General features: G+C 47.1%; 1 protein-coding gene across 7 annotated transcripts in view; it reads left to right on the top strand.

Annotated features, from left to right (window-relative positions):
- The window catches only part of GNG2 (G protein subunit gamma 2), a 235,915-nt gene that overhangs the window by 184,209 nt on the left and 24,168 nt on the right, over positions 1–27,538 (top strand). For all 7 annotated transcript variants that reach the window (XM_069738891.1, XM_069738874.1, XM_069738899.1 and 4 more), the window contains one exon: positions 16,637–16,752. In XM_069738891.1, coding sequence (XP_069594992.1) covers positions 16,666–16,752 — 87 coding nt within the window. In that variant the 5' untranslated portion in view covers positions 16,637–16,665. The remainder of the gene's footprint in view (positions 1–16,636; positions 16,753–27,538) is intronic.

Below are 27,538 nucleotides of genomic sequence, written 5' to 3'. Positions count from 1 at the left end.
AACTTTATTAAACCCTTTAAAGACCGTTCCCTTTTAATTGAGCGCCAAGGGCCACGGACCGGGTCGCAGCCACCTTGACATCACCTTTAATTGCGACCGGACCTGGTACGGAGTATCCCCACTGCCCTGGCGGGCGACTCACGTGCTCTACAATAGAACCACGGCTAGAAGGATCCGCACAAAAGAATATATTGCATTCTTATATTATAATATACCAGCGCAGGGACACTCGGGAGACCCGCATACAAGTTAAATGGGCAAATGATCCCTCCAAAATCACGGGTTTGGCAAACTTTTATCTAATATGTTTGGGGACCTTTAAACCTGTGCATTTGTATCTGGTAGAAAACTTCAGTTCCCAGCATGCCCAGTCTGTAATAGTATGCTGCAATTTGTAGTTTCTCAGTAGCTGGAAACAGCACTTTGAAGACTATTGCTTCTAGGGAGATTGCAGACCAATGCAAATCTTGAATGGACAATTTACATGGGTTATTATTTATTATGCTTTGCTTATATAGCGCCATCATATTCCGCAGCGCTTTACAGACATCATTATCATCACTGTCCCCATTGGGGCTCACAATCTAGATTCCCTATCAGTATGTGTTTGGAGTGTGGGAGGAAACTGGAGAACACTGAGGAAACCCACACAGACACGGGGAGAACATACAGGCTCCTATCTCTACTTCTAGATTGTAAAAAATTGACCAGACTATTGGATACCAGATTAAAGGAATTATTTTCATTCTAGGTACTGGGTCAGAGTGGCCCACTCTTTAGTGTATGTGATAACCCTGCGACAGTCCCACAAATCATGAGAACGGGGGTCCCAAGTCCCCAGAATGCACAGAGTATTAGTGATTATGTGTGACCATTGCGGACGGTCACACATGCTCACTACAGCTCCATTCACACCTTCGTCCTTGGAATCGGATCAAAAAAATTAATATCCATCCTGTGGAAAGTAGACACCTCCGGCAGCAGTGATCCCCCTGGGAAAATATGGAATTCAGTAAGGTCTGGAGCACCACAACACACACGGTTAAAATCGTCGGGTTTGGCAAACATCCATCTACTGTCTGTGCATCATTAACTGGTTATCTCTGCTCTCAGATCCATATCCAATAATTACCAAATTACCATATCAGATGCTGGATTAAAGAAATGCTTCTCTTAGGCTGCCGTCACACTAGCAGTATTTGGTCAGTATTTTACCTCAGTATTTGTAGCCAAAACCAGGAGTGGAACAAATAGAGGAAAAGTATATTAGAAACATATGCACCACTTCTGTATTTATCACCCACTCCTGGTTTTGGCTTCCAAATACTGAGGTAAAATACTGACCAAATACTGCTAGTGTGACGGCAGCCTTAGTTTTGTCTTTTTCTTTTGTTCTAATTGGTGCCATGGGTTCTGCGAGAAGATCGTCCCGTCTCAGGGTGTTTTTCAGTTTAATACTTTTTTTTGTTATTTTGTATTCTTTTGAGCTATAGCAGAATGAACTATTATACTGTGTGACTGTGCTTCCATCTCTGTTTATAAAATTAGAGATTAATTGATAAGGGTGGCTCTACAATATTTTTTATTTTTCTACATCAGGTTTGGTAATTGTCAATCAGCGGTTCCCAGCATCATTCCCCGCTGCGCATTATCAATATAGCATAAGCCTCCGATATGGCACGGAGGTGACAGGTGCACATTAATTTATACTCAACTTGGCAGTAATGTTATTTAAATGCAGCTTTACTCAAAATGTAATCATGATGTTGATTCTCTGCCATATATGGGAGGAAAAAGACTTTGCCATCTAGATTTCTCTGTGCGCATGCGTGGAAAGTATGCTGTATAATAAATAAATACATAAATAATCTACAGATCGCAGCCACGTAGGAAATAATATTTATTAGTACAATTGTTATCACAGTGAGTTTAACAATAGCTTTTTTTCCTTTTGTGTACATTTACACATTGTTCCCCTATGGAACGTTCCCCTATGCTCACTGTCAATTGACAACCACATTTTAATAACTTTTCTAGCAGCTTATACCATAATTTTGAACATTACTGACCAACTTGTTGACATTAAAGTGTCATGGTCCTGCAGCCCTTATCTCCGAAAACAAATCAAAACCTATTTTAATGCACATACCAGTCTAATATGTCCAGGAATGGTATTGATTTTTATGCCGATTAACTCTTTTATCTTTTATAATCATTCTACTGTTGGAGCTGGGATTTCCTTTCCCTATCTTTCCAGAATACATTGTTTCTATAATTTTTATGGCTTGCTTGATATTTACTGAGAGCCTGCCTTTCTGACATGCTTGTATGCAGTATGACAGACAAGCAGGAGAACCGGTAGAAGAGAGACGAGGAAGAGGCATATCCACTTCCAGTAGGGAGTCAAAGACCCCCCATCCCGCCACTTACTTTAAAGACACAAAAAACATTTCCCATAGAGAAACAAACACCCTACTTACTGTGGAGAGACAAAGACTTGCTTCCATTTAGTTATGAGACCAAGACCCGTTCCGGCCAAGATCTGTCTCCACTTTCTGTAGAGATGCCAAGAACTCTTACCACTTTCCATAGAGATACCAAGAGCCATCCCCATTTTCTGTAGTGATACCAAGACCCGTAATCACTTTGTGTAGAGGTACCAAGACCCACTACCACTTTCCATACAGATTCCAAGATCCATCACTACTTTTCGTAGATATACCAAGACCCGTCACCACTTACCAAAGACATACAAAAAACCTGTCACTAGGGTTGAGCGAAATGGGTCGTTCATTTTCAAAAGTCGCCAACTTTTGGCAAAGTCGGGTTTCATGAAACCCGATCCGACCCCTGTGCGGGGTCGGCCATGCGGTACGCGACTTTCGCGCCAAAGTCGCGTTTCAATGACGCGAAAAGCGCCATTTCTCAGCCAATGAAGGTAAACGCAGAGTGTGGGCAGCGTGATGACATAGGTCCTGGTCCCCACCATCTTAGAGAAGGGCATTGCAGTGATTGGCTTGCTGTCCGCGGCGTCACAGGGGCTATAAAGGGGCGTTCCCGCCGACCGCCATGTTACTGCTGCTGATCTGAGCTTAGGGAGAGGTTGCTGCCGCTTCGTCAGAAGCAGGGATAGCGTTAGGCAGGGTCCATTAACCACCAAACCGCTTGTGCTGTAGCGATTTCCACAGCCCAACACCACCTTCGGTGTGCAGGGACAGTGGAAGCTACATTTTTTTTTTTTTCCTCAGCGCTGTAGCTCATTGGGCTGCCCTAGAAGGCTCCCTGATAGCTGCATTGCTGTGTGTACGCCGCTGTGCAAACCAACTGCTTTTTTCAAAGCACAAATCCTCTTGTTCCTTCCTTTCTGCACAGCTATCTTGTTTGTTTGTCCACACTTTTTATTTAATTTGTGCATCAGTCCACTCCTTATTGCTGCCTGCCATACCTGGCTGAGATTACTGCAGGGAGATAGTAATTGAAGGACAGTTCCTTTTTTTTTTTTTTTTTGTGGGAGATTAAGATTGGCATTTCTGCTAGAGTGCCATCCCTGTCTGTGTCATCTCTCACTCAGTGGGCCATAGAAAGCCTATTTATTTTTTTGCTTGATTTGGGTTCTAAAATCTACCTGAAAAAATCACTACATCAATCAGTGGGAGAAAAATATTGGCCTCAGGGCTTGTGTGCCACTCCTTACTCCTGTGTGTGCCATCTCTCACTCAGTGGGCCATAGAAAGCCTATTTATTTTTTTGCTTGATTTGGGTTCCAAAATCTACCTGAAAAAATCACAACATCAATCAGTGGGAGAAAAATATTGGCCTCAGGGCTTGTGTGCCACTCCTGACTCCTGTGTGTGCCATCTCTCACTCAGTGGGCCATAGAAAGCCTATTAATTTTTTTGCTTGATTTGGGTTCTAAATTCTACCTGAAAAAATCAATAAATCAATCAGTGGGAGATTAATATTGGCCTTTGGGCTTGTGTGCCAGTCCTAAGCGTGCCATCTCTCTCTCTCAGATAGTGGGCCATAGAAAGCCTATTTATTATTTTTTTTATTGGGTTTATAAATTTTCCCTGGAAAAAAAAAAAAGTGGGAGATTAATATTGGCCTCTGGGCTTGTGTGCCAGTCCTGAGCGTGCCATCTCTCTCACAAATAGTGGGCCATAGAAAGCCTATTTATTTTTTGGGTTGATTTGGGTTCTAAATTCTACCTGAAAAAATCAATAAATCAATCAGTGGGAGATAAATATTGGCCTCTAGGCTTGTGTGCCACTCCTGACTCCTGTGTGCGTCATCTCTCACTCAGTGGGCCCTAGAAAGCCTATTTTTTGTTTTATTTGTTTTCTAAATTCTCCCTGAAAAAATCATTTTATTTTATTTGGTTTCTAAATTATTCCTGAAAAAATCATTTTTTTTGTATTTTTTTTTTCTAAAGTCTCCCTGAAAAAAAAAAAAAAAATCAAATCAGTGGGAGATTAATATTGCCCTTTCTGCTTGTGTGCCAGTCTTGACTCCTGGGTGTGCCATCTCTCTCTCTCCAATTGTGGGCCTTAGAAAGTCTATTAATTTTTTTGCTTGATTTGGGTTCCAAAATCTACCTGAAAAAATCACTAAATCAATCAGTGGGAGATAAATATTGGCCTCTGGGCTTGTGTGCCACTCCTGACTCCTGTGTGCGTCCTCTCTGACTCAGTGGGCCCTACAAAGCCTATTTTTTTTTATTTGTTTTCTAAATTCTCCCTGAAACAATCATTTTATTTTATTTTGTTTCTAAATTCTTCCTGAAAAATTCATTTTTTTGTATTTTTTTTTCTAAAGTCTCCCTGAAAAAAAAAAAAAAATCAAATCAGTGGGAGATTAATATTGCCCTTTCTGCTTGTGTGCCAGTCTTGACTCCTGGGTGTGCCATCTCTCTCTCTCTCTCTCTCTCTCCAATTGTGGGCCATAGAAAGCCTATTAATTTTTTTGCTTGATTTGGGTTCCAAAATCTACCTGAAAAAAACACTAAATCAATCAGTGGGAGATAAATATTGGCCTCTGGGCTTGTATGCCACTCCTGACTCCTGTGTGCGTCATCTCTCACTCAGTGGGCCCTAGAAAGCCTATTTTTTGTTTTATTTGTTTTCTAAATTCTCCCTGAAAAAATCATTTTATTTTATTTGGTTTCTAAATTATTCCTGAAAAAATCATTTTTTTTGTATTTTTTTTTTCTAAAGTCTCCCTGAAAAAAAAAAAAAAAAAAATCAAATCAGTGGGAGATTAATATTGCCCTTTCTGCTTGTGTGCCAGTCTTGACTCCTGGGTGTGCCATCTCTCTCTCTCCAATTGTGGGCCATAGAAAGCCTATTAATTTTTTTGCTTGATTTGGGTTCCAAACTCTACCTGAAAAAATCACTAAATCAATCAGTGGGAGATAAATATTGGCCTCTGGGCTTGTGTGCCACTCCTGACTCCTGTGTGCGTCCTCTCTCACTCAGTGGGCCCTACAAAGCCTATTTTTTTTTTATTTGTTTTCTAAATTCTCCCTGAAACAATCATTTCATTTTATTTGGTTTATAAATTCTTCCTTAAAAAATCATTTTTTTTTATTATTTTTTTTTTTCTAAAGTCTCCCTTTTAAAAAAAACAAAACAAATCAGTGGGAGATTAATATTTACATTTGAGCTTCAGTGACAGTCCTGCGTGTGTGGCATCTCTCTCATTTGTTGCCACCAACAACAGAGTGTGTAACATTGTGCCTGATTTTCGTTGTGGTCTCACCCACCTGTAAAGGGGTAGCTAAATCATACTGAAGTTATAGCTCACCGTGTAAGTTGTGTGACAGCAACAAATACCGTTAGTTTGGTAACGTTTTTAAAACAATGAGGAAGTCTGGTGGAAGAGGTCGTGGCCGGGGGCGTTCATTGTCAGCTGGTAATGAGGGTAGTGGTAGTGGTGGAGCATCAGGTGGTCGTGGGAAAAAAAATATTGCACCTAAGTCTGGAGCTGTGGAGCCAGGTTCGTCGTCTGGCTACACAAGGCCTCGAACGCTCCCTTTTCTGGGAGTAGGAAAACCGCTCTTAAAGCCGGAGCAGCAAGAGCAAGTTTTGGCTTATCTTGCTGACTCAGCCTCTAGCTCTTTTGCCTCCTCTCGTGAAACTGGTAAAAGTAAAAGCAGCGCGTCGTTAGTGGATGTTCACGGTCAGGGACAAGTCGCTTCCTTGTCCTCTTCAGCAAAAACAACAACAGACAAGAATGCAGCAGGCGACACAACGGGTTACTCCATGGAGCTCTTTACACATACCGTCCCTGGCTTAGAAAGTGAAGCAGTTAACAGTCCATGCCCATTACAAGTTGAATCTGACATGGAGTGCACTGATGCACAGCCACAGCCAGACTACTATGCTGGTCCTTTCACTCAGACCACAACATTGCCCTCGCAGGGTGCTGATCAAGAATCAGACCCTGATGAGACTATGTTGCCCCATCACGAACGCTATACCACCGACCGACACGGTGACACAGACGAAGTTGCACACGAGCTACAAGAAGAGGTAATAGATGACCCAGTTCTTGACCCCGATTGGCAGCCATTGGGGGAACAGGGTGCAGGCGGCAGCAGTTCTGAAGCGGAGGAGGAGGGGCCGCAGCAGGCATCAACACCGCAACAGGTTCCATCTGCCGGGCCCGTATCTTGCCCAAAACGCGTGGCAAAGTCAAAACCTGTTGGAGGACAGCGTGGCCATCCGGTTAAAGCTCATTCTGCAATGCCTGAAAAGGTATCCGATGCTAGAAAGAGTGCAGTCTGGCATTTTTTTAAACAACATCCAATTGATCAGCGCAAAGTCATCTGTCAAAAATGTTCAACTACCTTAAGCAGAGGGCAGAATCTGAAAAGTCTCAATACAAGTTGCATGCATAGACATTTAACCACCATGCATTTGCAAGCTTGGACTAACTACCAAACGTCCCTTAAGGTTGTAGCACCCTCGGCCAATGAAGCTAGTCATCAACGCAACATCCCTTCCGGCAGTGTAGGGCCACCATTTTCTGCACCACCTGCAGTATCTGTGCAGGTTTCTTTGCCAGGCCAAAGCAGTCAGGGTCAGGGAATCACCAGTTTCGTAGTAGGAAACACTGCATCTAGGGCACCGGCGGCAACAATACCATCTCCCACCGTCTCTCAGTCTGCCATGTCCACCGGCACCCCCGCTAGTTCCACGATCTCCAGCTCTCCAGTCCAGCTCACCCTACATGAGACTATGGTTAGAAAAAGGAAGTACTTAAGGTACCGTCACACATAGCGACGCTGCAGCGATACCGACAACGATCCGGATCGCTGCAGCGTCGCTGTTTGGTCGCTGGAGAGCTGTCACACAGACAGCTCTCCAGCGACCAACGATCCCGAGGTCCCCGGTAACCAGGGTAAACATCGGGTAACTAAGCGCAGGGCCGCGCTTAGTAACCCGATGTTTACCCTGGTTACCATCCTAAAAAGTAAAAAAACAAACGCTACATACTTACCTTCCGCTGTCTGTCCTCGGCGCTCTGCTTCTCTGGTCTGGCTGTGAGCGCCGGGCAGCCAGAAAGCAGAGCGGTGACGTCACCGCTCTGCTTTCCGGCTGACCGACGCTCACAGCCAGAGCAGGAGGAGAGCAGAGCACAGCGCTGGAGGACAGACAGCGGTAGGTAAGTATGTAGTGTTTGTTTTTTTACTTTTAGGATGGTAACCAGGGTAAACATCGGGTTACTAAGCGCGGCCCTGCGCTTAGTTACCCGATGTTTACCCTGGTTACCAGCGAAGACATCGCTGAATCGGTGTCACACACGCCGATTAAGCGATGTCTACGGGGAGTCCAGCGACGAAATATAGTTCTGGACTTTCTTCCCCGACCAGTGATCTCCCAGCAGGGGCCTGATCGCTGCTGCCTGTCACACTGGACGATATCGCTAGCGAGGACGCTGCAACGTCACGGATCGCTAGCGATATCGTCTAGTGTGACAGTACCTTTAGCCTCGCATCCGCGTACACAGGGTTTGAACGCCCACATAGCTAGACTAATCTCGTTAGAGATGATGCCCTACCGGTTAGTTGAAAGCGAAGCTTTCAAAGCCCTGATGGACTACGCTGTACCACACTACGAGCTACCCAGTCGACACTTTTTTTCCAGAAAAGCCATCCCAGCCCTCCACCAGCATGTTAAAGAGCGCATCGTCCATGCACTCAGGCAATCTGTGAGCACAAAGGTGCACCTGACAACAGATGCATGGACCAGTAGGCATGGCCAGGGACGTTACGTGTCCATCACGGCACACTGGGTAAATGTGGTGGATGCAGGGTCCACAGGGGACAGCAAGTTTGGGACAGTTCTGCCTAGCCCACGGTCTAGGAAACAGTTGGCTGTAGCCGTTCGCACCCCCTCCTCCTCCTCCTCGTCCTCCTGCAGAAGCGAGACCTCGTCCACAGACCGCAGTCGCACAACCACTCCATCCGCAGCTGCCACTGTTGCACACCAGGTCTCCCATTATGGGGCAGCTACTGGCAAACGTCAGCAGGCTGTATTGGCTATGAAGTGTTTGGGCGACAACAGACACACCGCTGAAGTTCTGTCCGAGTTCTTGCAGAAAGAAACGCAGTCGTGGCTGGGCACTGTAGATCTTGAGGCAGGCAAGGTAGTGAGTGATAACGGAAGGAATTTCATGGCTGCCATCTCCCTTTCCCAACTGAAACACATTCCTTGCCTGGCTCACACCTTAAACCTGGTGGTGCAGTGCTTCCTGAAAAGTTATCCGGGGTTATCCGACCTGCTCCTCAAAGTGCGTGGACTTTGCTCACATATCCGCCGTTCGCCCGTACACTCCAGCCGTATGCAGACCTATCAGCGTTCTTTGAACCTTCCCCAGCATCGCCTAATCATAGACGTTGCAACAAGGTGGAACTCAACACTGCACATGCTTCAGAGACTGTGTGAACAGAGGCGGGCTGTTATGTTTTTGTGGGAGGATACACATACACGGGCAGGCAGTAGGATGGCAGACATGGAGTTGTCAGGTGTGCAGTGGTCGAAGATTCAAGACATGTGTCAAGTCCTTCAGTGTTTTGAGGAATGCACACGGCTGATTTGTGCAGACAACGCCATAATAAGCATGAGCATCCCCCTAATGCGTCTGCTGATGCAAAGTTTGACGCACATAAAGGATCAGGCGTCTGCAGCTGAGGAAGAGGAAAGCCTTGATGACAGTCAGCCATTGTCTGGCCAGGGCAGTGTACAGGACGAGGTAGCGGGCGAACAGGAGGAGGAGGACGAGGAGGATGATGGGGATGATTATATTTTTAATGAGGAGGCTTTTCCGGGGCCAGTGGAAATTGTTGGCGCGGCAAGGCCGGGTTCTGGTTTTTGGAGGGACACAAGTGACGTGGATTTGCCTGAAACTGCCCCTCAACCAAGCACAACCACAGATTTGAGAACTGGAACTTTGGGCCACATGGCGGATTATGCCTTACGTATCCTCAAAAGGGACACACGCATAACTAAAATGATGAACGATGACGATTACTGGTTGGCCTGCCTCCTTGATCCTCGCTATAAAGGCAAATTGCAAAATATAATGCCACATGAGAACTTGGAACTAATATTAGCAACCAAACAATCAACTCTTATTGACCGTTTGCTTCTGGCATTCCCTGCACACAGCGCCCGTGATCGTTCTAACACGAGCTGCAGGGGCCAGCAGACCAGAGGTGTTAGAGGGGCAGAAATCAGAAGTGGCGTTGGCCAGGGGGTTTTCTGACCAGGTTGTGGAGTGATTTTGCTATGACCGCAGACAGGACAGGTACTGCAGCATCAATTCAAAGTGACAGGAGACAACATTTGTCCAGTATGGTTACTAACTATTTTTCATCCCTTATCGACGTTCTCCCTCAACCGTCATTCCCATTTGATTACTGGGCATCCAAATTAGACACCTGGCCAGAATTGGCAGAATATGCATTGCAGGAGCTTGCTTGCCCGGCAGCTAGTGTCCTATCAGAAAGAGTATTCACTGCTGCAGGTTCAATACTAACAGAAAAAAGGACTCGTCTGGCTACCCAAAATGTAGATGATCTAACCTTCATTAAAATGAACCACAACTGGATTTCGAAATCTTTTGCCCCACCTTGCCCGGCTGACACCTAGCTTTCCTATGTGAAGGTCTTGCCTGTGGACTATTCTGAACGACTTTTCCAATCTCGTAATTTGCAGCACCTGATTGTGAAGCATCCGAGATGTTAACACCTCCCTAAATGGCCTAAGTCCCCGGCCACTTGGCGCCAGCACCCGTGAGAGTACTGTTTGTCTGAAGAGGTGGGTGTGCCCGCTTTTGGTCGACGGCACTGCCACTAGGTCCCTCATAGTACAATAAAGTGTCTGGCGGTGGTGGTGCGCACCCAACGTCAGACACACCGTTGTAATATGAGGGGCCCTGGGCCTGTACCGCCGGCCACAAGACAGTCCCCCCCCCAGGTCAAACAGTGCTCTACGACTTGCTAAATTTTATCTCACAGCTCCACCAATGTTTAGTCTATGCGCTGACATCCTTCAATGCCTGGCACTGTCAATACCATTGTATTGACATTTTTCTAATGTTAGGCCTTCGAAGCCTGTCTGCGGTCACTCCTTCCTCTAGGCCTCCACTGACCTGTCTACTGCTGCCCGTGTTCCCCTGGAACCAATTTTAAATTGCCTACAGCCAGCCCAATTTATTATGTTAGGGCTTCGAAGCCTGTCTGCGGTCCCTCCTTCCACTAGGCCTCCACTGACCTGTCTACTGCTGCCAGTGTTCCCCTGGAACCAATTTTAAATTGCCTACAGCCAGCCCAATTTATTATGTTAGGGCTTCGAAGCCTGTCTGCGGTCCCTCCTTTCCACTACTACTACACTGACCAGGCCACTGCTGCCCGTGTTCCCCTGGAACCAATTTTAAATTGCCTACAGCCAGCCCAATTTATTATGTTAGGCCTTCAAAGCCTGTCTGCGGTCCCTCCTTCCACTAGGTCTCCACTGACCTGTCTACTGCTGCCCGTGTACCCCTTGAACCAACATCAGAAAATATAAAAATAAGTATTTTGCTTATAAAAAAGAAAATACTGGAGAGATATCAAATGCAGACATTTTAACATTAAAAACAAACACATACAACAAAAATCTGGTACAGTACTAAAAATGGCCACCAGCTACAATAACTTTCTCCTGCAAGTAGTTAACTGAAAGTTTTTTTCAATTTAAAACACAGATATGGCATCCACCGAGTGTTGTCCTGTCACGTCTTCTTTATATTATTGCCAAGAAGATGCAAAACAATGAAAATAATAAAATCATTATTTACCAAAAAAATAGAGTAAGTCAAAACCACATTGCAAATAAACATTCATTACAAATAAAGAAGCAGGGCGCGTCCGAGGGTGAGTATATACCTAATAAGAATATAATCACCCTCGGACGCGCCCTGCTTCTTTCCGACAGCCTTCCTTCCTAAGAATCAGCCCTTCCGTGGTATAGAGAGAGGGTGTGTTACACTCCAAGGTGTTCCCCAGGTTGCCTTTCCTGATCTTCATGCTCTCGTTTAGTAGTTGTCGGAAAGTAGGCTGCATTAGGCCTACAAATTGGGTATGGGGTGGAGAGAGATGGTGTGTTACACTCCAAGGTGTTCCCCAGGTTTCCTTGCCATTGCTTCGGTCTTCCGACTCTCGTTTAGTAGTTGTAGAAAACTACACTGCATTAGGCCTACAAAATGGGTATCGGGTGGAGAGAGATGGTGTGTTACACTCCAAGGTGTTCCCCAGGTTTCCTTGCCATTGCTTCGGTCTTCCGACTCTCGTTTAGTAGTTGTAGAAAACTACACTGCATTAGGCCTACAAAATGGGTATCGGGTGGAGAGAGATGGTGTGTTACACTCCAAGGTGTTCCCCAGGTTTCCTTGCCATTGCTTCGGTCTTCAGACTCTCGTTTAGTAGTTGTAGAAAACTACACTGCATTAGGCCTACAAAATGGGTATCGGGTGGAGAGAGATGGTGTGTTACACTCCAAGGTGTTCCCCAGGTTTCCTTGCCATTGCTTCGGTCTTCCGACTCTCGTTTAGTAGTTGTAGAAAACTACACTGCATTAGGCCTACAAAATGGGTATGGGGTGGAGAGAGATGGTGTGTTCCACTCCAAGGTGTTCTCCAGGTTGCCTTTCCTGAGCTTCTATCTTCAGGCTCTCGTTAAATTGTGGTTAAATGGAACAACTGCATTTGGCGTACTAGTTGGTTTGGGGCCTACTAACAGTGTCTGCCGCTCCTTGCTGTTCTCCTGGTTTCCTGTCCTGAAATTCCGTTTTCAGGCGCTCGTTAAGTAGTTGTTAATGTTAGACTGCATTTGGCCTACTAGTTGGGTTGGGGCCTACTATCGGTGTCTGCCACTCCTTGCTGTTCTCCACTGAACAAAGCTGTGCCGCCTGTTTACTACGGTTGCCAATTTTGAACTGCATTTCGACTACTTACTGATTTGGGCCTACTCTCTGTGTCAGCCTCTCATTCCAGTTGTCCTCCACTGCAATGCCCCCTGGTTATTCCTGTGTTACCAATTTTGAACTGCATTTAGCCAACTTTATTCTTTGGGCCTATATCTGTGTTTCCTCCTCATCCTGCCCATTGCCCAGCCAGTGATAGATGAGTCTGCTGGTACATTGACCCATAACGCAACATTCCCCGTGCACGCTACACAACAACATTGTGACCCTGCTGAAAGTCAGGTTGCTCTTCCCGCATACCATACCACCTTACACGGGGACAAAGAGGAAGGTGCAGATGAAAGTGCAGGTTCCTTCATCAGGTGGGGGGAGGAATACTAGTTGGCGACGTCACTGGCACAGGGCCTCTCATAGTACGCAAAAGTGTTGCTGCCGGTGGGAGGCGCCCCCGCCGTGCAAACACACCGCTGTACTTTGAGGGGCCCTGTGCCAGTGCCAATGCCAACGAGTGGGCCCCCCTGCTTGCTCAGGTTCACAGCACTTGCAAAGTTGAAATACTTACCTCTCCCTGCTCCACTGCCGTGACGTGGTCCAGATTTCCTGGGCCCACTAATTACTTGAACCAGCCCTACCCACCACAACTTTAGCCAAATGACCCCCAATTTCAAATGCCTTCCAATTATTATAAGGTAAATTACGCTTGACAAGCTTCATTAAGAAGAATGGATGGTTTTGACATTAAAATGGGCACTCTAGGTGTTTTCCTGGCCCCCACTCACTGCCGACTATGCTGCCCCATTGACTTGCATTGGGTTTCGTGTTTCGGTCGATCCCGACTTTACGTCATAATCGGCCGATTTCACTCGACCCGACTTTTGAGATAGTCGGGTTTCGCGAAACCCGGCTCGACTCTAAAAAGGTCAAGGTCGCTCAACTCTACCTGTCACCACTTACGGTAGAGATACCAAGACCCGTCCCCATTCCCCGTAGAGATACCTAGTGCCATTCCCATTATTCGTAGAGATAGCAAGACCTGTAATGACTTTCTGCAGAGATACTAAAACTAATTCCCTTTTCTATATAGAGATACCAAGACCCGTGCTCACTTTTTCGTAGAGACAGCAAGACCCAGCTACACTTTCCATAGAGATAACAAGACCATTACTACTTTCCATAGAGACACCAAGTGTCATGCACAGTGTAGGAAACACTAAGTGCAACACAAAGGGATAAGGGGAAGGGAACCCAACACTAAGGAAGGGAAGAGTGGAGACCCCTAGGCAGTTCTAATGTCACCCTGTCTGGCCTAAACATTCCTAAATAGGTTCTGCACCTATCGCCGAGCAGGAACCTAATCCCTGCCTTACCCTGGCGATAAGTGCTGCATAGGGAAGGACAGGATGAGCACTAGTCAATCCACACTACCACTAAAGACAGCTGGGTTAAACAAACAAGGGGAACACTTATCTTGGGAAGACTCAGAGAAATAACACAAACGTCCTCCAGCAACACAAAGGAGGAAGATAGCTGACTACTATAGCTCCAAGCCTCAACAGGTGGAAATGGAAATATTACCGGCAACTCCCAGCAGCAAGCTGGGAGTTACAAGCACCCTGGTCCAGGTGTGTCAACTAGAGCTGGGGGAAAGATGCCACTGGGTCCTAGAGTCAGAAAGACCAGTAAGAAGTCTGCAAAGCAAACTGCTGAGACCTTCTGCAGTCAGATGCAGTGCGACGGTCTGCAGCCTCTGACACACCCGTGACACCAAGATCCATCACCACTCCGTAGAGATACCAAGACTCATCCCCATTTCCCATACAGATGCCTAAAGCAATCTCTATTTTTCGTAGAGATACCAATACCTGTAATTACTTTCTGTGGAGATATCAAGACTCTTCCCCATTTCCATAGAAATACCAAGACCCAAAACTACATCCAATAGAGATATTAAAAGTCATCCCCACTTTCCATAGAGATACGAAGATCCGTGACCATTTTATATAGAGATACCAAGATCCATCACCACTTTCTGTAGAGATATCAAGACTCATCCCCACTTACCGTAGCGATACCAAGACCCGTCCCCACTTCCCTTAGAGATACCAAAAGCTATCTCCATTTTCATTAGAGACATTTTTTTCACCAATTTCTATAGAGATACTAACACCTGTCCCCACTTTTTGTAGCGATACCGAGATTCATCCCCACTTCTCCTAGAAACACCAAGAACTGTCCCAGCTTGCCGTAGAGATACCAAGACCCGTCACCACTTTCTGTAGAGGTACCAAGACCCATCACCACTTTCTGTAGAGATACCAGTACTCATCCCCATTTCCCATAGAGATTCCAAGACCTTTCCCAACTTCCCATAGAGATACCAAGTGCCATCCCGACTTTCCGTAGAGATATCAAGACCCATCACTATTTTCTGTAGAGATACCAAGACCCGTCACCACTTTCCATATAGATACCAAGACCCGTAATCAGCTTCTGTAGACATGTAAAGACAAGTCACCATTTTCCATAGAGATATCAAGAACCATCACTACTTTCCGTAGAGATACCAAGACCCGTCATCACTTTCCACAGAGACCCAGACTTACACCAACTGCCCATAGAGATACCAAGACCCGTCCCCACTTCCCTTAGAGATACCAAAAGCTATCTCCATTTTCATTAGAGACATTTTTTTCACCAATTTCTAGAGATACTAACACCTGTCCCCACTTTTTTTAGCGATACCGAGATTCATCCCCACTTCTCCTAGAAACACCAAGAACTGTCCCCGCTTGCCGTAGAGATACCAAGACCCGTCACCACTTTCTGTAGAGGTACCAAGACCCATCACCACTTTCTGTAGAGATACCAGTACTCATCCCCATTTCCCATAGAGATTCCAAGACCTTTCCCAACTTCCCATAGAGATACCAAGTGCCATCCCGACTTTCCGTAGAGATATCAAGACCCGTCACTATTTTCTGTAGAGATACCAAGACCTGTCACCACTTTCCATATAGATACCAAGACCCGTAATCAGCTTCTGTAGAGATGTAAAGACAAGTCACCATTTTCCATAGAGATATCAAGAACCATCACTACTTTCCGTAGAGATACCAAGACGCTTCATCACTTTCCACAGAGACCCAGACTTACACCAACTGCCCATAGAGATACCAAGACCCGTCACCACTTCTGTAGAAATACCAAGACCCATCCCCACTCTACAATGTAGAATTACCAAGATCCGATTCCACTTTCTGTAGAGACACCAAGACCCGACTACACTTTCTGTAGAGATACCAAGACCCGTTCCCACCTTTCACAGAGAGACCAAGACCCATCCCCACTTTCCGTAGATAGATACCAAGACTCACTGCCACTTTCCATAGAGAGGCAAAGACCTGCCCCCACTTCCTATAGAAAATCAAAGAGTCACCCCACTTTTCGTAGAGACATAGACCTGCCTCCACTTCTCATAGAGAGACCAAGACTCACCCCCACTTCCCATAGAGAGACATAGACCTGCCCCCACTTCTCACAGAGAGACCAAGACCCGTCTCCACTCTATACTTTTTTTTTTTATTCCTGCTGCTTGTCAAATTTTACATTTAATAACAGAATAACAGTGAAGATCAAGTGGCACAGGAGGGACACACTTAGTATAGATTTTTGGGGGTTAAAAGAACATCATTTTTAAATTAAGTACCTAAACTGGTAGGTAGCAGGAGAAGCATTTTTATTTAGTTTATTTTGTGGTCTGTCCATATTGTGCTGCTGATTGGTGTCACTATTTGCTACCACAGGATTGACTACTTTCCTTTGGCACAAAGTCATGGCATGACTTTCATCTCAATATATAACAGCTCAGCTCTCACTGTCACATCTCACATACTGTACTACTGACTCCAGTGGGTTTCCAAAATCAATACTTCTAAGAATGGAAGGTCACACCGGTGATATTGATCCTGTGAGATCCAGGGGGTTGAGGCTCCCATGTACCAACTGTAACGCCCTATTTGGTGAATGTTAGGTTCATCTCTTTTCAGGGTAATGGAGAATTGTTAGGATAAGGCCCCAACAATTGTTGGGACATCACCTTACCTCTAGGTCCTATCTGACTATCACATGCATCTTCTCAACTAATTACAGACTTTTTTTATCCTTTACAGCCCAGCATTGAAGCCAAGTCTGCAGCCTAATGGCAAGCAATAACACAGCCAACATAGCCCAAGCCAGGAAGCTGGTAGAACAACTGAAGATGGAAGCCAATATAGACAGAATAAAGGTAGGATTAGCGCAGGGGCGGCACTGGCAGCTTGGGGCCCCATGCAAAAAATGTGTTTGGGCTCCTCTCATCGAGGTTGGTAGCTTCGGTGATGTAATCCCAGGAAAGCATTTTTAGATTACATTTGTTATGAACTAATTATATCTATGGTCCCTACATGATTTATCAGTTTAACTGTTATGGTATAACCGCGACAGTGAGGAGCCAGAAGACTGCAGAGTCTGATTGCTCCTACTCCAGCACAGAGAAGAAACACTTTTCCTTCATGTTTACTTCTTCTGGCAGAACAGGGGTTAATCGTCCATGTTGGAAATCCCTGTGCTCACAGCTGAGCTCGTTTAGCCACTCATTTTCCCTTTATAATCTGTGCTCTGCCTCTGATACAAATCCTTGTCAGAGCAAGCGTTTGCTGCATGGCTAACAGTGGGAGAGGAGTTCTTATGAGAAGGAGAGATGGGAGGAGTTATTAGTGACTGTTGTTTGGTTTATATGCATGGTAATTCCCTATCCTTCTCTGTTTAGGTTTATTCCCCTACCTTCAAACATTTTCTGTTAACCCATGTTTGTGTTGCCTTGTTTGTCAGGTTGGTGTACTACAGTGCACAGTAGCGCCCTTCTTCCCTGTGTGGGGGAAGAAAACAGATGGAGGGCTAACTCAGGAAATAAAGGCAAGGGCAGAGGCCCCAGCATCTTCACCATCTGAAGTATCCCGGGAGCAGGGCGAGCTAGGGTGCCCACTAGTGTTATGGACAGGGAAGGAGCCCCTGGTCCAGGGTCATCCGACAGCTATGTCGTGACACGTATGCTATGTAATATCCTGTGTGATGAGCGGATGCTATGTAATGTCCTGTATGATGAGCGGATGCTATGAAATATCCTGTATGATGAGAAGATGCTATGCAATATCCTGTATGATGAGCAGATGCTATGCAATATCCAGTATGATGAGCGGATGCTATGCAATGTCCAGTATGATGAGTGGATGCTGTGTAATGTCCTGTATGATGAGCGGATGCTAGGTAATGTCCTGTATGATGAGCAGAGGCTATGTAATATCCTGTATGATGAGCAGAGGCTATGTAATATCCTGTATGAGGGGTTGACATGCTTAGCTGCTTCTTAAGGTAGACACAGAAACGTTTTGGTAGTAAATTACCTGCTGGTTTATTATAGTCCTTTTTGAGGAAAACAAAACAAAGTGCAAAAGAGTCCATTCTCTGCAGGTTTCACCCGCAGACGCCACACAATGTCCTCAGGTCCTCGTGGAGCCACATGGGAGTTCCTCCTCTCCCAAGTCACAACAACAACTGACTCTCCAGACAGACTTTTTAGCCCAGACAATGTGATGATCACCTGACCATGATCTCATCTCAGGTCCTGTTAGTACACATGCCAGTGTCGGTTCTGCAGAAGGAGATATGGTGAACACCCTCTCCCCCACTCTATGGGTGCTCACATAAAACCAGCCCATATATACAACTTTAAATTAACCCTCTCAGCATGTAGCGTGCTGGAGGAAAACTATCCTGGTTTTACATCACTGATGCCATGATGCGCAGTGAAACATATTTCCCTTCACATACAGCGCCAGTGACCCTGTCGCATATTCCCCACTCTGCCCAAAGTCGGGGGCTTTTAGAACCTTCAGACACTAAACACGTAATTTGGGAGAGAGCATCCGCATTACCATTACTTCCCTGGCCTATGCTCTACATGGAAAGTGAAGTCTTGAGGGGCTAAGAACCACCTAGTCACCCGGGCATTCTTATCCTTCTTTTCTCTCAACTATCTCAGAGGGGCATGGTCTGACACTAGCTTAAACCTACAGCCTAGAAGGTAATACTTCAGTGTGTCCATGGCCCACTTTATGTGTAAACACTCCTTCTCAACAATTGCATGGCACAAGAAGACAGTTTCCGGCTCAGATACAGGATGGGATGCTCTTCTCCATTGATTTCCTGTGACAGCAGGCTCCCAAGCCAACTTCTGAAGCATTGGTCTGGACCACAAATTCTTTGCTAAAGTCTGGTGCACCCAGACCGGATGCTTGCACAGAACCCGCTTAAGTTATTGAAATGCCATCTCTGTGTCAGGAGTCCATTACACCATCGTTGACTTGGTGCCCATAAAGAGATCCATTAACAGTGTGGCAATTATGGTGAAGTTTGGGATAAATCGCCTTTAATGCCTCACAATCCCAAGAAATGCCCTCACTTGTTTCTTGAAGAGCGGTCGCGGCCACTTCTGAATTGCCTCTATCTTATTTAACTGAGGCTTGATTTTGTCTCTCCCGACGATGTAGCCTAAGTACTTGATCTGGAAGCTATGACCACCAATCAGAAAATAGTATGATAAGCATGGTGTGATTACTAAGTTAAAATATAACTTTTAATGTGTCCTATAAAAAGGTGCTCAAAAGTGCACAAAATACAAACTATAAATAAAAATTAGACTCACAAAAATCACATTCAGCTAAATGCTGAATAACCACAATATTTAGAAAGATCCGAGGGACCAAACCATAAGCTTATCTATCCCTTCAAGAATCAAAAATAATTTGCTTCATATAAAGACCAGGATCAGGTAAAATCCACATTTAGAACTTCATAGGTCATCAAAAATCCATATCTAGAACATCATAAATCACCAGCATTGGATGAAATGCACAATGTTCAAAACAGTGTATAATAAAGAAACGATCTCACATTATCTTGCTGCTTCCTCAGGTGAGACTGAGACCATTAATGCTGGCATTGTGTTTGGGGAGGAGGCATATTTACATCCACACAAGTACCCGCATTCATATTCTACCAGCTCCAGCCCATACCGTAACCCCAAAAGAGATAAGTACTTCCCTACGCGTTTCGTTTTCATATACTCATCAGGGGAAGATTCAAATGCCTCTCCATCTATTCATGTGGGAGGCTTTCATAATCATGGGGGTAGTGAGATGGCCTAAGTACTTGGCCTCTTCCTTCCCTATGGCGCACTTCTTTGGATTTATGGTGAATCCAGCTTTCCTCAACGCATCGATGATCGCCTGTACCTTTGCCAGATGGGAACTCCAGTCAGGTCTAAAGATGACAATGTCATCCAAGTCGGCTGCATATTTCTTATGTGGAGCCAAGATTAAATCCGTCGCCCTCTGGAAAGTAGCTGGGGCCCCCTGCAGTCCGAAGGGCATTCTGGTGTACTGGAAAGACCCATCCAGCATTGAGAAGGCTATCTTCTCCTTGGCGCTCTGGGACATGGGATCTGCCAGTACCCCTTCATCAGGTGGAGGGTTATAATGTACTTTGTGGACCCCAGTCGCTCAATGAGTTCATCTGCATGGGGCATCAGATATGCATCAAAACTGGACACCTCATTGAGCCTGCGGTAGTAGTTATAAAACTGACACTCGTCATTGGGCTACGGCACAAGGATGATGGGACTTGACCTTTCACTTCTTGACTCCTCTATCACACCAAGGTCTAGCATTCCCTTCACCTCCTTTGATATTATTTCCTGGCATGCTTCGGGGATTTTGTAAAGGTTCACCCTTACCTGCAGCTCTGTTAGTACGTCGTGTTCATCAACCTGTGTGCTCCCTGGCAACTCCGAGAACTGGTCACTGTTCTGCTGCATCAGTTCTCAACATTGTTGCTTCTGGGCCAGCGTTAGTATCTGAGCAATCATGGCCTCCTCCACCTTGGCTTCGGGACGAGCCCCCAGGCAAGGAGCTTCCAGTGGTTCTCGGTCCCACCATGGTTTGAGCAAGTTCACATGGTACATCTGTTGCGGCTTCCTGCATCCAGGCTGATGTACCTTGTAATTCACATTTCAGATTTTTCCATGACCTTATATGGGCCTTGCCACTTTGCAAAGAACTTGCTCTCCAATGTAGGGATAAGTACTAGTACGTGGACCACTGGCTGGAATTGCTTTAACCTCGCTGATCAGTTGTATACCCTTGCTTGGGCCTCATGTGCCTGGAGAAGATGTATTGCCTATTGTAAAGCAACATCTGCCATCCTCTCCTGCGGCTAGGTGACATGCTCAATGACACTCCGGTGCAGCGTCACTTTGGCTTCCCAGGTTTCCTTGGCGATATCTAGGAACCCTGGTGGATGATGGCCGAACAGGAGCTCGAATGGCAAGAAGCCAGTGGAGGCCTGTGGGACGTCTCTGATAGAAAATAGTAGGAACAGCAGCAGATAGTCCTAGTTTCGATCGCCCTTCTCAATGACGCTCTTCAGCATGGCCTTCAAGGTCTTATTGAAGCGCTCCACCAGGCCATCGGTCTGCAGATGGTAAACTGAGGTCCACAACTGGGCAATCTGGAGGACTCTACACAGCTCCCTCATTACTTTGCTCATAAAAAGGGTACCCTGGTCCGTCAAAATCTCCATAGGCAAACTCGTCCTGGCAAAGATATGGACAAGCTCCCGAGCGATACTCTTAGACGCAGAGTTCCTCAGTGGCACCGCTTCTGGGTACCGGGTTACGTAGTCCATGACCACTAGGATGTACTGATGGCCCCCGTGCAGATTTATTTAAGGGATCTACCAGGTCCATGGCAATCCTCTCCTTACCTGAGAGCGGAATACCACACCTCTGGATGAGGTGCAGTATTACTGTGGCGACTGGACCCCAGGAGCCCCAAAATTCCACTACAGCTAACCAAGCAGATGTAGACAAACCATGACTGTTCACATTTCCACAAATTTGTGTTAACATCAGTAGCTGGTGCTGTTATGGACAATAAGAAACACACTATCACTTTAAGAGGCTGCATCCCCTTGTCTGGTGTGATGGTATGTTCTGCTTTTCTCCCCTACTCTTATGGGTGTTATGAGCTGGTCGGACTTACAGAAGGGGACTTACAGTTTCCAGGAGCAAGGAGAAGATTACGCTTTGCAGAGCTGACAGGAATCCGTGCGCACCACCGTTTTGGACTTCGGGGGCCCCCTGGGACTGGACCTGTGTCCCCAACATCACCGTGAGTTTGTTCCTGTATGGTGCACCAGTGAGGGCCTAGTGCAGGATTCAGTAGTTAGAGCACGGTAGCCGTGTGGCCTGCGTAGTAAAGGCCAGGGAGGTTATATGCAGAGTAGCATTGATATTTGTTTTGTTGTGTAAAGTTGCTTGTTAGACAGACTCTGAGTTTGTAATTGTTGAAGCACGGTGCTATTTTACAGACAAGATAACTCATGTGCATTATCTTTTGCTATTGTAAACCCCTGTTTGCACCTTCCTTGTCACTTCCATTCCCTGTCTCCCAATAAATCTATCCTTTGTTGTTTGCACCTCATCTTGTGTACAGTAGTCTTCCTGCACCGTAGTGGTCCCCCGGCCATCGCTTCAAGTGGCGCTGCGAGCAGGGTGCTGTCACGAAGATGGAGGCAGCAGACAGCAATGGCGGGAATGCTAACATTAATGGGGATGCTGTGGGCATTGGTAGAACCCCTGCAAGGACACTCCCTATGGGCACCATATTTAGTGTGCTCCCAAAGTTTGACGGCAAGAATATGCCACTGTCCGACTGGGTGTCCCGGCTGCAATGCACCCTGAAGATTTATAACATCAGCCCAGACCTTGAAGCGGACATTGCTTTGACTGCCCTAGAGGGGGAAGCCCGCAGAAACGTCTGCCTACAACCAGAACTCACCTGCAGTACCCTGAAGGAGCTAGTGAAGTTCCTGGAAGAGATCTACGGTGAGACTGCTAGCGCGGGACATCTTCGCGCCAAATTTTTCTCTAGGCTGCAGCGGGAAGAAGGAATTTCTCAGTATGCAACAGCACTGCAAGAAGTGTTCGAAGAGGTGCAGAGAAAGGAGGCAGATGGATTTGGCGGCATGGGCTCTAAAGACCGGATACTCCAGGAGCAATTCATTCTGGGACTACACAGCACATCCTTGAGGCGAGCACTCTCAGAACGGGTCCGGGCAGATCCAGCCCTTACGTTTCGTCAAGTTCTGGCGGAAACAGTGGCCCGAAGTAAAGAAGAAAGCTATGCGTCTGGAGTGATGCGTGTCCAGGGTGCCAATTCCAGAGGGGACCCAAACCATCAAGAGGTGCTGGTCCAGATAGTGCAAGACTTGCAGCGGTCCCTTGTTAATGTGCAAGAGAAACTGACCCAGATGGAGCGAAGAGTGGGGGAACTACAAGAGACTGACCCACCATACTCATGCAACCATTCTTCAGCCCGATTGACAAGGGATCAGTGGGAACAAGCCCCCTCCCGTCAGGCATCGGCGGCACGAGGACAGGCTCGAAGTACTCCTCGGCGAGGAGGAGGCATTCAATGCTGGGAGTGTGGAGGACGGGGGCACCTTGCCAGAGACTGTCGGAACTATACTCAAGGCCAGTGGAAGCCGCCGTTAAACTACCAACCCCCGCAGTAGTGCGGCACTCTGCGGGGGAGGCGAGAAGAGAGGCCGCTCCATATCATAACGAACACTTGATCGCTGGGAGCCCCATCCTACGTGCTGAATTTGAAGGAGTTCTGGTGGATTGCCTGGTAGATACCGGGTCAAAAGTGACAACGATGCCAGAAGCGTACTTCAAGTAGCATTTCCAGGACCTGGCCAAGCCAGAAAAATAGACATTGATTCACTTGTTTGCTGCCAACCAACAACCGATTCCGGTAACAGGGGTCGTGTGGATGAATATTCGAATCTGTGGGCAAGAAGTTGGAAGAAAAGGGATCCTGCTAGTCCCTGAGCTTGTCAAGGAAGATGTGCCTGTAGTACTGGGAATGAATATCCTACGTGAACTCGATCAGATTATGTTTACCAAACGGGGACCTGGATATTGGAAGAAGGCTACTCAGCATAAGCCTACTCAAGAAGCCCTTCAACGACTGATCCGAGTCTGTGGGACGCAGAAGAGTGTGCCATCTTATCAGACGGTAGGGGTCATCCGGGCTCCTGGTAAAGAACCTGTAATCCTACCTCCCGAGTGAGAAACTATAGTATACCTTCCAGTGGGGACTCACCGCAACCTTGATGGGTTGGAAGTGGTTGTTCAGCCTGTGGTAGGCGGAGGAGTGGATCAAGAAGTCATGATAGCTCGTACGATAGCTGTGGTCCAGCGAGGACATGTCCCCATAAGAGCTTTGAATGTGAGCCCCAGGGAGGTCACCTTGCCACGAGGGACAGATCTGGCGCTGGTATACCTACATAAGGGTGAAGTGGTGAGTCAGAAGGAGATGTCTTTATCACCGAAAGAAGGCGTGGGGTGGACCCTAGCAGTTGCTGCGGGAGGTGAAGAGACACCATCCCCGGAGTGGAGTGGAAGGGTCATCCTTGATCAAATGGAAGTGGATGTGAAGGCTATGGGCCCTGAGCGTGTGCAAGCAATAGAAACTATGCTGTGGGAAAATCAGGCCGCATTCGCCCGTCAAGCCGAAGATTTCGGCTGTACTGAAGCCATCACACATAAGATCCCGACTGGGGAAGCTCGTCCAATTCGAGAACGATACCGGCAGATCCCGCCCAAGATGTACCAAGAGGTGAAAACATTACTGAGGCAGATGCTGGATTCAGGAGTGGTGCAGAGTAGTCAGAGCCGTTGGGCAGCCCCGGTGGTGCTCGTCAAGAAAAAGGATGGGACTATCCGGTTCTGTGTAGATTACAGGAAACTCAATGCCTGCACTGTTCGAGACTCGTATCCGTTGCCCCGCATCGAGGAATCCTTGACAGCGTTGGGGAAACCAAAGTACTTCTCCACCCTGGACCTAGCAAGCGGATGCTGGCAAGTAGCCGTGGCAGAGAAAGACAGAGAGAAAACCACCTTCATCCTCCCTATGGGACTGTTCGAGTTTAACCGGATGCCCTTCGGGTTCTCCAATGCTCCAGGCACCTTTCAACGGCTGATGGAAAAGTGTTTGGGAGATTTAAATTTCAAGGCTACCCTGATCTATCTGGATGACATCATTGTGCTTTCATCCTCATTCGAAGACCACCTTGCCCGGCTTGGACAGGTACTCGGAAGACTACGGGCTCATAACCTGAAGTTGAAGCCAAAAAAATGTCACCTCTTCAAGAGGGAGATCGAGTACCTAGGCCACATAGTGTCACAAGATGGAGTTCTACCCTCGCCAGAAAAAGTGGCTGCTATCCAGAAGTGGCCAGTCCCTCAAACAGTGAGAGAACTCCAGGCCTTCCTGGGACTCGCGGGGTACTACCGCCGGTTTGTTAAAGACTTCGCGAAGGTGTCAGGTCCTCTCAAAGAGTTGCTGAGGGGGACTGCTGGAGTGCCGAAGACCCAGCGCATCCCCTGGGCACAGGGACAACACAAGGCCTTCCAAGCTATAAAGAATGCCCTTACTTCGGCCCCAATTTTGGCCTACGCAGACTTCAATCAACTGTTCCTGTTGTACACCGATGGTAGCCTTCATGGACTCGGCGCAGTACTTTCTCAGATACAGGATGGACATGAGAGAGTTATCGGGTATGCTAGCAGGTCCCTGCGAGACAGCGAAAGAAACCCTCACAATTACAGCTCTTTCCGGTTAGAGCTCCTGGCCCTGGTGTGGGCCATGACAGAAAAGTTTGCAGGCTTCCTGACAGGTACCAAAATTCAAGTTCGAACAGACAATAATCCTCTGGCCCACCTTGAGAATGCTAAACTTGGGGCCTTAGAACAACGGTGGATGGCTCGCCTGGCCAAGTTCGACTTTACCATCCGTTATCGCTCTGCTACCGAAAATGCAAATGCGGATGGGCTGTCAAGAGTGCCTGTGGAGACTCCAGTGGGCGATCTTGATGAGCAACTCGAAGAGGAGGAAACCCCACACTTCAATAAGTTCAAGCCCCCAATGGTTGTGGCCAAGTCAAGAAGGGAGGCCTGCGCATTACCCCGGTCCCTGGGGAGAACCAATGAGGAATGGGGACACGTTCAGGATGAAGACGATGGGCTGAGACAGATGAAATGGTGGGTAACGCAAAATCAGAAGCCTGGCAAACAAGAGAGAGATAATCTGGACTCTGAAATGAGGAGTGTGTTGCACCAGTGGGATAGACTGGAAGTGCGAGAGTCAGTACTATATCGTAAGAGGCAACAGCCAAAAGATATGGAAGTAAGGTGGCAAGTGGTCATCCCAGGAAGAATGGCTCAAGAAATAGCTAAAGAAGCCCACGAATTCGGAGCGCACTTCGGCCCTACAAAGACCTACCAATGGTTGCAGCGGTATGTGTATTGCCCCCGGTTGGAGCTTGTGGTGGAAGAGGTTTGCCGGCAGTGTCGAGTATGTGACCTCATTAAGAGTACTGAACAGAGGGCACCCATCCAGACCATACAAACTAAGGAACCGTTGGAAGTCTTGATGATCGACTATCTCCTTGTGGGACACTCGGCCCAGGGGCTGCAATACTGTTTGGTGATGACCGATCATTTCTCTAAGTTCGCAGTAGTCACTCCGACTAGAGACCAGACTGCGGAATCGGCGGCGCGAGCCATCTGTCAAGACTTCATCCGGGTGTATGGGTGTCCAAAGCGCATCCACTCTGACCAAGGCGCATGTTTCCAAGGCAAGGTGATGGAAGAATTGTATCGCATGTATGGCATCGAGCGGTCCCGGACCACCCCTTACCATCCTCAAGGCAATGGAGCTTGCGAACGCTTCAACAGAACCTTGCTTCAGATGCTGAGAACATTGGAGGAGGATAAGAAGGCGTGTTGGCCAGACTATCTGCCAGAATTGGTCTGGAGCTACAACAATCGGGTCCACTCCACCACGGGTCATACCCCCTATCTACTGTTGTTTGGAAGAGCTGGACGAGAGATCATTGAGCTGAATTTGGAACAGCCAGAGGAGCTGATGGAGCGAACTGTCACCTCATGGGTGAAAGAGCATCGGCAACGTTTTCAAACGATACGGCGGTTGGCGGGTCAGCAACTGCAAGAAAAAGAACATACGGCCCGCAAACCGACTCAAGAGTTACCGCTCCAACCTGGAGACCGAGTATTGGTCAGAGAGAAACGCCTTAAGGGAAAACTAAGTGAGAGATGGGAAGTACAGCCGTACAAGGTTATCGAGCGAGTGTATGCTAACGGCCCTGTCTACAAGGTACAGATTGAAGATGGGGCATCTGCCCCTAGAGTACTTCACAGAAATATGCTGCGGCCTTGCCAGTCTGAGGTCTGTTCTATGCCATTGTCGCCTGAAGGCGCCACTCCACTTCCGGAATCTGTCATGCCTGATGACCAAATCGATGATGAGTGGTGGACCGTCCCTGACACAGTAGGGGATCCTCAGCCGCCCAGAGACGGTAATCCCATGGATGTACCAGTACCGCCATGCGAGGATGAGACCAGACCAGAGCTCACAACGTCTCCTGCAACAAGTGTTCCTCAGGAAGATAGTCAAGCCTTGCCTGACAGCCAAGAGCTTCAGAGATCCCAGAGGTCTAATGCAGGGGTTCCACCAGTCCGATATGTAGAACAGTGTGCTCTGTCTGTTTTTACACCTTTGTTGCCTCCTCCATTACACTTTTACCCTGATGCTGTGATAGCCGAGGACGACCATCATTAAGAAGGGAGGCATGTAAGAGGGTGGTGCTGTTATGGACAATAAGAAACACGCTATGACTTTAAGAGGCTGCATCCCCTTGTCTGGTGTGATGGTATGTTCTGCTTTTCTCCGCTACTGTTATGGGTGTTATGAGCTGGTCGGTGCTGTGTGCAGGGGGTGGAGCTGAAGCAGCGTGGAGAGAGGAAGTTTCTAGAGAGGACTGAGAGAACTTTGTGCTGTTCTGGCCGCAAGAAGGAACTTTGGCTGCAAGAAAGATTACACAGCTTG

The sequence above is a fragment of the Ranitomeya imitator genome, chromosome 1 (genome assembly GCF_032444005.1).
Source record: "Ranitomeya imitator isolate aRanImi1 chromosome 1, aRanImi1.pri, whole genome shotgun sequence".
In the NCBI taxonomy this organism is placed as follows: domain Eukaryota; kingdom Metazoa; phylum Chordata; class Amphibia; order Anura; family Dendrobatidae; genus Ranitomeya; species Ranitomeya imitator.
The sequence above is the reverse complement of the archived record's forward strand: the minus strand, read 5'-3'. Positions and strand labels throughout refer to the sequence as shown.